The following is a 12,186-nucleotide window of genomic DNA, read 5'->3' as shown; positions in this document are numbered from 1 at the left end:
ACAAATTGAAATTTAAAAAGCAATAGCACTTATACTAGTATCAAAAAAAGTAATTAGGGATAACTATAACAAAAGACATGGAAGACGCGTACACTGTACGAGTTATGTATACTCCACAACATGGATGAGAGAGATAAAAGACCTAAATAGACGAAGACATACGCTGTGTTTGTGGATTAGAAGACTTAATATTGTTAAATTGCCAATTCTTAACTAAATCTATAGATTTAATTCAATCCCAACCAAATTTCAGCAAGCTTTTTTGTAGAAATGTACCTATCAAAATGCAAAGCATCTAAAATCGCCAAAACAACTTGGAAAAGAAAACCGAGTTGGAAGACCAACACTACCTGTTTTCAAAGCTTATTCTAAAGCTATAGTGCTCAAGACAGTGAGCTATTGGCATAAAGATAGACAAATAGATCAATGGAGCAAAATAAAGAATACAGAAATAGACTCATGTATAAGGATAATCGATTTTTGATGAAAGTGCAAAATCAGATCAGTGGAAAAGGAATAATCTGACAGTACTGGAACAATTGGATATCCATATGCAAAAAAAAATTTAGCTTCAATTCATATTTTGCATCATATACAAAAGTTAAGTGAAAATGGATCAAAGACGTAAATATAAAACTCAAAACTGTTAAACTTACAGAAGAAAATATAGGAGAGAAAGCTTTGTGACCTTGGGTAAGGCAAAGGTTTCTTAAAGTACCAAAAGCGTGATCCATAAAGGAAATTGGACTTTAAAATTAAAAAATTCTGCCCTTTTCAAGATCATTATAAGAACGAAAAGATAAGCTACAGCCCAAGAGAAAAGTCTTTATGAAGCATTTATCTGGTAAAAGACTTAGAAAATGTAAAGAAATCTCAATAATAAGGAAGTAACTCAATTTAGAAATGGGCAAAAGATTTATACAAACACTTAAATAAGATATACAAGTGGCAAATAACATGAAAAGACGTTCAACATAATTAGTCATTAGGAAAGTAAAATTAAACCAAAATAAGATACCATTTTGCAAAATAAGATATCAGTGGCTAAAATTTAAAAGACTAACCATACCAAATATTGGTGAGAGTGTGGAGGAGCTAAAACTGTCATACCGTGCTGATAAGAATAACTTTGGAACACAGTTTGGCAGTTTATTTAAAGAGTCAAACATATACCTACTACCCAGTGGTCCAGCCATTCCACTCCTAGGTATTTACCCAGGACAAATGAAAACATCTGTACAAAGACCTGCACACAAATGCTCGTAGCAGCTTTGTGATAGCCAGAAACGACCCATGCCCCCGTCACTAGGAGAATCGATAACCAAACTGTGGGATAGCAATACAATAGAATACTGTTAGCAGTAAAAAAGAATGAACTATTAATATTTGCAACAACATGGATGAAGCTCAAAATAATTAGGCTGAGTAAAGGAAGCCAGACAGAAAAAGTTCGCATATTGTATGATTGCATTCGTATAAAATTCTGGGGAATACAGACTAGTGTATAATTACAGAAAGCAGAACAGCAATTACCTGTGGACAGGGAGGAAAGGCGGGAGGAGGAGTTAGTTATAAAGGACACTGAGATCCTTGGAGAGTGATGGTTATGTCCATTCCTTGATTGTGATGATGGTTTCATGAGTATATACATATGTCACAGTTTAACAAACTATACACTTTAAATATGTGCAGTTTACCGTATGTCAGTTATATCTTAATAGTTTTTAAAAAACACTGTAGGGAGATACCACTATACTGCCACCAGAGTGGCCAAAATTTAAAAGACCCGCACCAAAATTGCCACTGATGTGGAGCAGCTGGAGTTCTCTCACATCCTAAGTAAGAATGTGAAATTGTACAGCCACTTCGAAGAAGTTACAGTTTCTTATAAACTAAATCTACACCTCGTCTGTGACCCAGAGGTTTCACTGCTAGGTCCTTATCAAGTGAAATGAAAACATGCATATAAAAAAATTCTTCTGTAAGAATGTTCATCCAGCTTTAGTTTCCAGCAGCCCAGGTGTCCCATCAAAGAGGATTATAAATAATTAAACTCTGGCATATTCTCGTAATGGAATATTTCTTGGCAACGAAAGAGAATATAACAACTGATACACTCAGCAACCTGAAAGAATCTTAAACATGCCGAGCAAAAGAAGCCTGACGTAAAAGAGTCATTGTGTGGTTCCATTTATATGAGATCCCGAGCAGGCAAAACTAATCTATGGTAGAAAAAAATCAAAACAGTATTTGCCTCTGGGGAGAGGGGCAAGAAGAATTTTCTGGGGTGATGAAAACGTTTCGTATCTTGATAGGAGTTTTGCTCATTCCACACGTGCATTTGAACAGCAGCTGTACACTTCATATCTGTGCATTTCATCGAATGTAAGCTTTATAGCAGAGAAACAACAAATATCGAACACTCTTTAAAGATGTGAAAACGATATTTGGGGAAAGTTTACTGATATGTGAAATTTGAAATGCAGCAGAAAAGTGGGATGAATTAACGGGTAGAGGTACGGATAGATAGGTGATAAAGTGTTAGTGATCGTGTGGTGGCGAGACCAGTACTCACTGTCGAATTCTTTCAACTTTAGTGAATGCTTGAACACTTTCATAATTCATAATTTTTAATGGAAAAAATCTTTTGTTTTACTTCTGTCACAGATCCAGACTTACTAGACTTATGAAAACACATAGCCACTGATTACTGAAATCTGACGTTTTAACCCTTCCTCCCCCACACTACACAATCAATAAATAACTATCCTTCATGTGACATCAGTTGATAGACATTACCAGAACAGTCAGTGTTAGAGTCACGAGGCTTGGTCGTCACACCATTGGAGTGGCTTCGAATAGGGTCAGTGCGAGTGGCAGGGTGAGCAGAGGCTGAAGGCCAGATCTGCGCGTGAAAGCCATCGCGCTACCCCTCTGTAATACTTTGGGAGGAAAGAAATGGTCGGGGGGAGGGATTGAGAGAAGAGCAACCATGGGTAATGAAACCCACCATGATTTTATACTAAGTCAAAAACTATGAATGGAGTGTTTGTAATTATAAAATAATGAGATGAAATCAAGGCATAATAAAATAATCGAATCATTCTGTTCTGATTTCCATAGTCCTCAGATCTTTTCCAGGCCACTCCACCCAGAGTGATAATTGACTGCTCATATAAATCACTACTCTTTTTCTTCTTTGAAATTTACTAATAGAAGGCAAATGAATAGAATTTGAACCCGCTGTCATTTCTGGCTCTGGTGGATTACTTGAGCTCTCACGTGTGTGAACCATCTTTTCCTGGTTTATATTGTTTTGCGATCCTGTGTTCTTGGCTTTGCACTTGTGAATAATTGGGTGAAATCATCTCTATCTTTCACAAAACATCACAGCGGTCTTTTTTCGAATTTTTTTTTTCCTTCGGTTTCTTAAAATACTAGCTACTAAATAATGCACTTTACCTAAATAAAGCTATATTTATAACTTACAAATAACTGAAAATGAGAAGCCAGGTTGTAAAAAACTAAAATGAAGAAAGTGAAGACAGTGCTCGTGGGTCCCCCTGAACAGAAAACTTTGAGCTGGCTTTCCACCTTGTCTGCTTCGAGTGATGGTCTCTTGCTGATACCTGAAGGATGTGAAGGAGGTAATGGGAGAAAAGGCAACAGAGAAATGTTCGCGGGCCTGAGACGGCTGCCTGTCCTTCCCTGACCCAGCCTCCTTCTTGAATGGCTCACCTCCACCCAGCCACGTGTGTGCATGGCGCTGCGTATTCAAGAGTTATTTCATAGAACCGGATATTTAAGAGGGACCTTAAAGATCATTTAAGTCTAACTCACTCATTTTATGGTTGAAGAAACTGAGTACAAAAATAAATCGAAGTACAATTTATTTTTATTATAGCGTGAAGGAATATTAGACCGTCCCTAAGTAGTAAGCCCAGAAACTCATCCCTCCATTATTTAATTCAGCACATATGGAATCCCTTAGTTTTTCTGTTGGGCATTAATTAGACCCTATGAATATGGTATTGAATGAGACAGTTCCCACGTCAGGGAGTTTACAGTCTGTTTAGAGAATCAGATAATCCAATACAGAATGTTAATTATGAAATAACGTGCGTAAACCCTGTTACGGAACATAAGGAAGCTCCTTGTCCAGCTTTGGGCAGAGGGTAGACGGGAGAACTTCCTCGCTGAGGCGAATTCTGGTCTGAGTTCTGAAGGACAACTAGCCAGGCAAAGAGTCGAGGAGCAGGTGTCGGAGCTGCAAGAGCAGCGAGTAGAGAGGGTGGCGAAAGACTGGTCAAAACTCACGGCATCGCCTCTTCCAGTTCTGCAGTCTTTTACCTGTTTCCAGGTAGCGCGGTTCCTTGCGGACTTGGGGCCATTCGTTGCATTTAGTGCATTTCGCCCCAGTAGTTACTCTCACCTGATAATCCAGCTCTCCTGTTAGGATGTCAGCTGGCTTTAGAGGAATGTCCATGGCACTCTTCCTCGGCCTCTGTGACAGCCATGCGCAGTGCTGACCTAGGCCATGGGTGATGACCGGTGGGTGTGACCTCCTTGCACGGGTGAATCTCCCAGCACATCCTCGAGGCGCTTCTCTCTTCTGACTCTACAGTCTTATTTTTCAAGCTCTTTCTAGAATCTGAAATCTCCATGGTCTCTCCATAGCTCTTACCGGTTTGCAGAAACTTGTATCAATTAGGCATTTAGCGTCATGTACTTTCTAAAAAATGATGTGAAAAACTGATTTTTGGTATGTAGTTAAGTGACTTTAATTTGATTGAAATTAACTCGCTTGGTTCTAGCAAGGCCAACTACCTCCCCTGCACCCCGCCACCTCCTTCCAATAAGCTTGGTAAGATGGGAGGGGAGAGGTAAGGTGAGTATTCGAGCCCTTATACCAGTCATTGGTAGTCTGGCCAAAATACAGTAGTGACCCAGGCCATAAAAAGCATTATAAAATGGGCCTTCGTTCTTTCTTTATCAAATACTCTCTGTACCTTATAAAACTCTATTCTGTGGTTGTCTGTGAAGTAATAGGGAAATTATAGAAATGAATGTAAGTAACTGAAATACCAAGAAGAAGAAATAAGTGTTGTAAATGAGATTTAAACATAAGGTTATATGAATTCGATAGAGAGGATAATGCGTTTGGAGCTGGAAGGGAGAGAGAGCGGTGGGTCTCCACCGAGTCTGGCAGTTGGGATAGGATTCTCATAGAGACGCTAGTTCCGTGTCGTCTCTGCTACTCCATGCCTTTGCTCAGGAGCAGGCGTGGAAGAAGTACGTCACAGAAGGGCCTCGGGGTATGTAGAAAGGTTTGGAACAACCACAGAAGAAAGTGACAGGGAGTCAGAAAACTTAACAAAATGACTGGCGTCAGTGGCAAGTGCCTGAAGTGGCAAGTATTTATAGCGCATCCTCTTATACCTTTGGAGCGTTACTATGCCAGTGCACTGAGAACTATAGATGTTACCGCATTTACATAAATACAAGTTATATGTATTATATGTTTGTAACGTATACGCACATCTTACCATGCATCTCTTCATGCATAAAGATCACCTATGCTCTGTACCTTCTGTATGCCACATATATAAATGCAAATTTTTACGAATAAAATGGGAGTAGGAGCAATGTCATACCTCCCTCATAGGACTGTCGTGTGAGCCGTCGGTAAACGTGACCGGTACCTGCCAGTTTATGTAGATGAATAGCAGTTTGTAGTTCCAGCTATTACCTAGTTCATGTCAGCACCGTTCGCTGTCGAGAATGCTCTCAGTTTGGAACCAGCAGGTTCTGCAAACTCGCTTTTGTGGCGGGGTTGCGTGTTGTAAAGTGAAATGAGCCAAGGTGGATCCTCATCCACAGAAGGTGTACTTTGAGAAAGAGACTGCATGCTAAGCGTTAACTGAAAATAAATGTCTTCAGTTTTGGCAAAATTTTCCTTTTTAATCTCATTTGAAAAAAATAAAGAGTTTGTGAGCTTTGGAGATACCAACCATTTTCAGAGTCCCAGTGAATCAGTTCTACCAAACATGCAATGGTTTCGACACACCCACACTGAGAAGTGTGTACAGAAGCGTGTACTGGCCTCCCCACAGAGTCCACGCAACACACAGACGTTAACGGAAACTAACGCTTCAGGAAACAAAGCTCATTCTCACTACCTTCCTTAGTAATTGTTACTCGAATGTGTTTCTCTTTTTTAAATGTTGCTTATAATCCACTAAACTAACTGCATAATTCACCGATGAACTAAAACCTGCACTTTGAAACACGCTACTTATGACGAGATTTTCCAACATCCATTTCAATCTTGAAATATAATTTTTATCTAGTATAAATTCTCAAAATCAAGTTTACATTTCTAACTCTGGCCAGTGGCTTAAATTGTTTTCTCTTCTGTCAATCAGGTATCAACATGGTTTTTTACCACCTTTTCTGTCTCAGGACTGAAGGACAAAATCCACCACGTGGACAGCCTCCACCAGCTGTTCTCTGCCATTTCGCCAGAGCAGATCGACTTTCCGCCTTTCGTCCTTGAATACGATGCCAGGGTGAGTCCTACGAGTTCTCCCTGCCCTGGAGTCATCTCTTAACTGTTGTGTAGCGCGGTGCTCATAAGTACAACGTCCTTTCATTATAAGATCATCTTAATGCAGTTAGTGCATTTTAACACATGCGATGGTGTCATTTAACTTTCTTTTCCTACAGTAACTTTGGGAAAATGCTTAGTCCCGAAAGAGGGCTGTTTACCCAGTAAACTTTGTCATAGGAGATTTTTATACTGTCGGTCTGTGTCGTCAGTTTTCTGCCAGTTTGAGATACACCTCTGCCTGGTTTTCTTAAGGTTGAATGGCTTTTTAACTACATCAGTAAAACCAGAAGACTCTGTTGGTGTCCATTTTCAGTATTGTAAACCTGGTAGCCTATCTTAGTAGCCTTTACAGAAAGTTTCATGTTGCTATAAGTTTGTATGTCTTTAAGGGCATCGGCCAATAATATTAGTATTATTATTTATAGATGTACTTAATGAATCTATTACTTAAATACTGGTAAACGGCTACTCTCGAATTTCATCAAAGCTCGCTCTATTCCCTTGTGTTTATTCACACTATCACTTTAGTAATTAAAAAAAAGGAAGTAACATGCCTGGCCAAAAGATCATCAGTCTCCGTATTCAGTTGCTGCTGATTACATATCTTTATGCATGAATCAGGGAATATATTTGAAGGTTCTATTAAGTTTGAAATGAATTCTTCTTCCCTAATTACTGTATAACACGTATACAGTAAAATAAATACCCCACAACACATTTTTCTCTAACATCTCTTTAACTTCAGCTGTGATTTTATGTTCTTTCCGTGAAGAGAAAAGTATGTAATGTGTTCTGTGGCTAATAAAATTTTATGTTTGGCCTTTACACAGAGAGGACTTGTAACTGGAGCAGCTGGATCATAGATACAAAGATGCTTCAGTATATGAGAGGAGAAAAAGAACGTCCATTTATAGTTACTGCAGCTCGCTGGAGTAGAAAGTGGCCTAATCATTCCCCCTTGGAACTGTATATATTACATTTCTTAATATTTAAAAAAATGGATAGCAGGAAATGTGAAGTCACTAAAAGACATCTTGATACCGAAAATTTGGAACAACAGTTCAAAGCTAGCATCTGGCTTTATAATTTATTTTCTGGGGTAGAAATACACAAGTTGGGTTTTTATTGGCTAGAAAACTCAAAGGACTGTTTCTGAGCCCACACATTTTCTGTGTACTTCGAAGCCCAGAAAGCAGGATTTTATCAGCACCACACTCCACCGTGGTCGGTTGGTTCATGTGTTTCTTTTAGGCTTTTGTTATATTTTGTATATCAAAGGCAGGCCTAATTAATAATATCATTAATCAAAATTAAATAAAATAACTTAGAATCCAGCACTTGAGTCGTTGGATCATCTCTTTGCACCTGTACTAGAACTTTCTAAAATTGAGATATTTCAGGCTATTTTTATAGAAAGGCCAAAGAGGGACGAAACAAAAGAAGGTGTCAGGAAATGGGCAGATCGCTGGATCCTGGAGCTTTGCGTATTATGGGGCAGGACAGTTGACCCTTGAACCGTGCAGGGTTAGGAGTGCCAACCCCCATGCAGTTGGAAATCGCATGTAACTTTTGACTCCCCAAAAACTTCAGTTTCTCCAATTATAAGAGAAAGATATACTACATGGGAATATTATTCTTTGAAAGTAAAGTCATAAAACAGAAAACTAACACATAATTAATTTTATATTAAGTATCACTCCCCTTATGCCCGTGTAAGGATAACCTATCCACTTCCGTGCAAGTCTTGCTCATGGTATTCTGTTTTGTTTTGTTTTGTTTTTTTGTTATTTGCTCACAGTGTTCTATACGGTGAATACTTAGGCCATGATGATGATGATGATGATGATGACAAAAATGTCTCATACAGTTCTTAACATACGCCTATTAGATTTTCACATGAAGACACATAACGTACACAGCAGATACGTTTATTAACAGTGCGGCATGCTCGTTGACTGTTTATTAAAGAGGAGAGGATCATCGTAAAAGTCCCTCCACCCCGTCCTCACGCCCAGCGGTAGGGGGAGGGGTGGTCTCGCTCTCTGGCGGAACAGAGGGACGAGGCGGGGGCGGGGCAGGAGAGTCAGGGCGCCTCGGTGCGCCGTTGCAGACACGCGTTGTCGTTGCTGTCTGACTCTCGCTTTTACGTCTGTCCGAAAAGGTTTCCCAGCGGTGCCAGTCCTCCTCCCACCGTTTGCTTTGGTCTCAGTGCTCGTGTCGTAGAAGGGTCCCCGTCGTAAAAGACGTCAAAAGCGGTCTCAGATAACCGGACCCCTTCCGCCAGGTTGTCAGCGTCGGTTTGTTTTCTGGCTCTGCTGCTTCTGCGTCTTCCCCCGTGACATCTGGCACGGGTTCATCTCCATCGAGTCTCACCTGTCGGGCCCCCGGTGCCGTGTCTCTTAGCTCTGGGATTTCTCCAAGATCCATACCTTGGAACCGTTCGCGCCCCACCGCTTCCGCCGTATCCACGATCTCTTTCACGATTTCCACATTGGATCCGTAATAAGCCCCGAGAAGTCATGCACAACATCTGGACACTGTTCTCCAGCGGGAGTTCATTGTCTCAGGCGCGATGGCCTTCACGGCTTTTTCTGTAGCAACGATGGCATCTCCAGAGGTGTCATCCTTCCAGACTTCCATGATGTTCTGTCGGGGTCCTCTCCCATGACATTGATAGTCCTTTCCATAGATTACCATTCGTAATGAGCCTTGAAGGCCCTCATGCCCCCTGATCCAGAGGCTGAATTAGAGACGCTGTGTTTGGGGGTAAGTAGACCACCTTGACACCTTTGGTGTTGAACACATGGGGCTCTGGGTGGCCAGGGGCACTGTCCAATAGCAAAAGATCTTTAAAAGCCAGTCCATGACCGGCAAGGTACTTCCTGACAAAGCCTTGATGGAACCAATTAAGAAAAAAGATTCCCGTGTCCAGGCCTCCTTCTTATACAACCGAAAGACTGGCAGCTGCCGCTCGTCTGGTCACTTCAAGGCTCAGGGGTTAGCAGCTGTATAGATAGGGGCAGTTCTGATGCTACACCCGACAGTATTTGCACAAAACAGACTGAGCCCGTCCCTTCCTGCCTTAAATCCTGGTGCTCGATTCCTTTCCTCCCTAATAAACATCCTTCGTGTCATCTTTTTCTTCCGGAGTAGGATCCTTTCATCTGCATTAGAAACCTGTTCGGGCAGGTATCCTTTCTCCTCGGTGATTTCTTAGCGCCATCTGGGAGCTGGTTTGCTCGTTCTCAGTGGGCAGAAGCTCCTTCTCCTGTTACCTTGACATTTTTTTTAAGCCAGACCTCGTCTAAAATTATCAGACCATCCTTTGCTGACATTAGATTCTCCACCGTTAGATCCATCACCTGCCTTTTGCTTTAAGTTGTCATATGACGACTTCGCTTTCTCTTCGAATCATATTAGAGTCTATAGGTAAGCCTTTCGTAAAGCAGTCCTGCGCCCACAGAAAAGCTGCATTTTCAACGTGAGATAAAAAGGTATTTCCCGAGGGGAAAGGTTTTCCTGCCTGCTGGCACAGCAGCAGCAACAGTCGCCTAGATTTTCTTACGATGAATTCGTTTATCTTGAATGGCGGCAGCCTTAGCCGCAGACCTCAATCCATGGTACGTGTCAAGCAATTCAGCCTTGTGATGTCATGATTTTGCTTCTCGGGAGCACTTTCAGCGTATCAGGTGGCACTGCGTAGTGTTATGGAAGGTTTACGTTGTTGTGCTAAACATGATGAAAAATACAAGAACCCTAAGAGATCACTTTTTGTTGCAATACACAATATACTGGAGAGACAGACTGCTCACACGGAGGTGCTTAGTGTCACATGGAGTTTTAAACTGATATTCATTCGCAACACTTGAGCTCACCATAGTAGCAATAGGAGGTGACTACGAAATTATTACAGAAGTACAGTATGTAGTACAGTTCATTTTATGCAGTTTAATGCGGCATCTTTACGTTTGTTTACATTTTTCTCAACTGCAAATGGGGCCATGTATGGTCTGTGTTTGCATACATAAATTTTGATAAATCTCAACTTTTTATAATAGATTTGTGTATCTATTATGGTAGTGAATGATAAAATAGTTTAGTATCTATATATATATTTTATACATTCGTGACATACCTTTTTTAATTTTTCAGTATTTTTAGGGTATGAGGTTCATCTGCAAGTTTTTTCAAAGTGTGGCAAATCTCAAAAAAAATTTTTAACATTTTTATTGAAAAAATGGCATGTGAGTGGACCCTTGCAGTTCAAACTCATGTCGTTCAAGGGCCAGCTGCACTTTGGCCTCGTAGTCGGTGGGGAGTGTTCTGCTAGGGAGGACGGCCAGGCCAGCAGCATGGAGGAGGACGAGAGGAGGGGGAGCCGGGGGACGAGGCTAGCCCTGGGCGGTGGCGGTGATAATGGCAGGAACTTGGAGTTCTTAGAGATATTTAGAAAGAAAATCCACAGCGTTTGGTTACTGAGTAGCCTCGAGAGAGGATGAAGAAGGAAAGATGTCTAAGGTGACTGTCAGAGCTTCCGCTTCGGGAGACTTGGTGGATGGCGTTGTCGCCCGCCCGGAGAAACAATTTGGAGGACAAGTGCTGGGCTTGGAGGTGGTATGTTCAGTTTGTGACACCAGGTTTGAGGCGTCCATGGGGCATTGGCATGGAGGTCCAGTAAGCGCTTGGATTGGATATTATTATCTTATAAGGAAACATTTTCCTTGGCTAGGAAGAATTGAAAATGTGATTAGAGAAAAGAACATGAGTATAGGGTTGATTGATTTTATTGTTCAGTCGTGCCTTGCACCATAGTGGGTGTTGGTTACTGGCAGGTTTCAGCGGGCTTCTGATTATCTGGGTCTTATGTGGCTTAGAATAGTAACAGGAGTTGGGATTAAAAGGAACCTTTGAAGGTAATTAGAAAGTAATATTTTTATCTATCTAGACGAAAATGGTACCAAGATTGGTTCAGAAAGGGAGCTACTAGTCCGCATTCCTGTTGTTTCCAGAAAGAGAAACTATTTGATTGCTTAGCTGTCCATTGCACAGCACGAGACTAATAACAAGTTCTGTTCCGTATCATTAAGGTGGCTTTGCCCTTCTGCATCACGGTGTAATGTAGACACGAGAAACCTAGGAAAAGGTGATGGTGGCATGGGATGGAGAAACCTTAAAGATGGGTGGTGACCCGTTTCTTTTCAGATGAGTTCAGGATGGGTTTTCTTTTGGACACATTTCTTAAGCATCCTTTCCGTGCAAACCAGGGATGCAGGAGTGGTTAGTATTAACAGATCTCGACAGGAAATTCTAAAATACAAAAAAGTTTTCATTATTTTTTTTTTTAAGTATTCTAAAATGTAGTCAATCCCAGGATAATTTTTTACCTAAAATTTTTAAAAATCTTTTTGATGCCTGGTCAGATTTATAATCAGAAAATTTTCCTAGGTATCCTCTTGATTTGCTGGTTATGGTCCCAGCATCAGTTCCTGCCCCAGAGCATCTGGGCTGAAGACAGCAGAGCTTTTCATTCGCTTGGCCACTCAAATAACACTTAGCTGCCTCCTGTTTGAGGATGG

General features: G+C 41.0%; 1 protein-coding gene across 5 annotated transcripts in view; it reads left to right on the top strand.

Annotated features, from left to right (window-relative positions):
- The window catches only part of GDAP2 (ganglioside induced differentiation associated protein 2), a 51,880-nt gene that overhangs the window by 35,358 nt on the left and 4,336 nt on the right, over window positions 1–12,186 (top strand). For 4 of the 5 annotated variants that reach the window (XM_039841325.1, XM_039841323.1, XM_039841326.1 and 1 more), the window contains one exon: window positions 6,426–6,569. In XM_039841325.1, the coding sequence (XP_039697259.1) occupies window positions 6,426–6,569 (144 nt within the window). Of the gene's footprint in view, window positions 1–6,425; window positions 6,570–7,440; window positions 7,870–12,186 lie in introns of those variants that run through there. The other variant, XM_039841327.1, reaches the window with a different exon arrangement.

Source organism: Pteropus medius, unplaced genomic scaffold, assembly GCF_902729225.1.
Source record: "Pteropus medius unplaced genomic scaffold, Ma_sr-lr_union100, whole genome shotgun sequence".
Lineage (NCBI taxonomy): Eukaryota > Metazoa > Chordata > Mammalia > Chiroptera > Pteropodidae > Pteropus > Pteropus medius.
The sequence above is the reverse complement of the archived record's forward strand: the minus strand, read 5'-3'. Positions and strand labels throughout refer to the sequence as shown.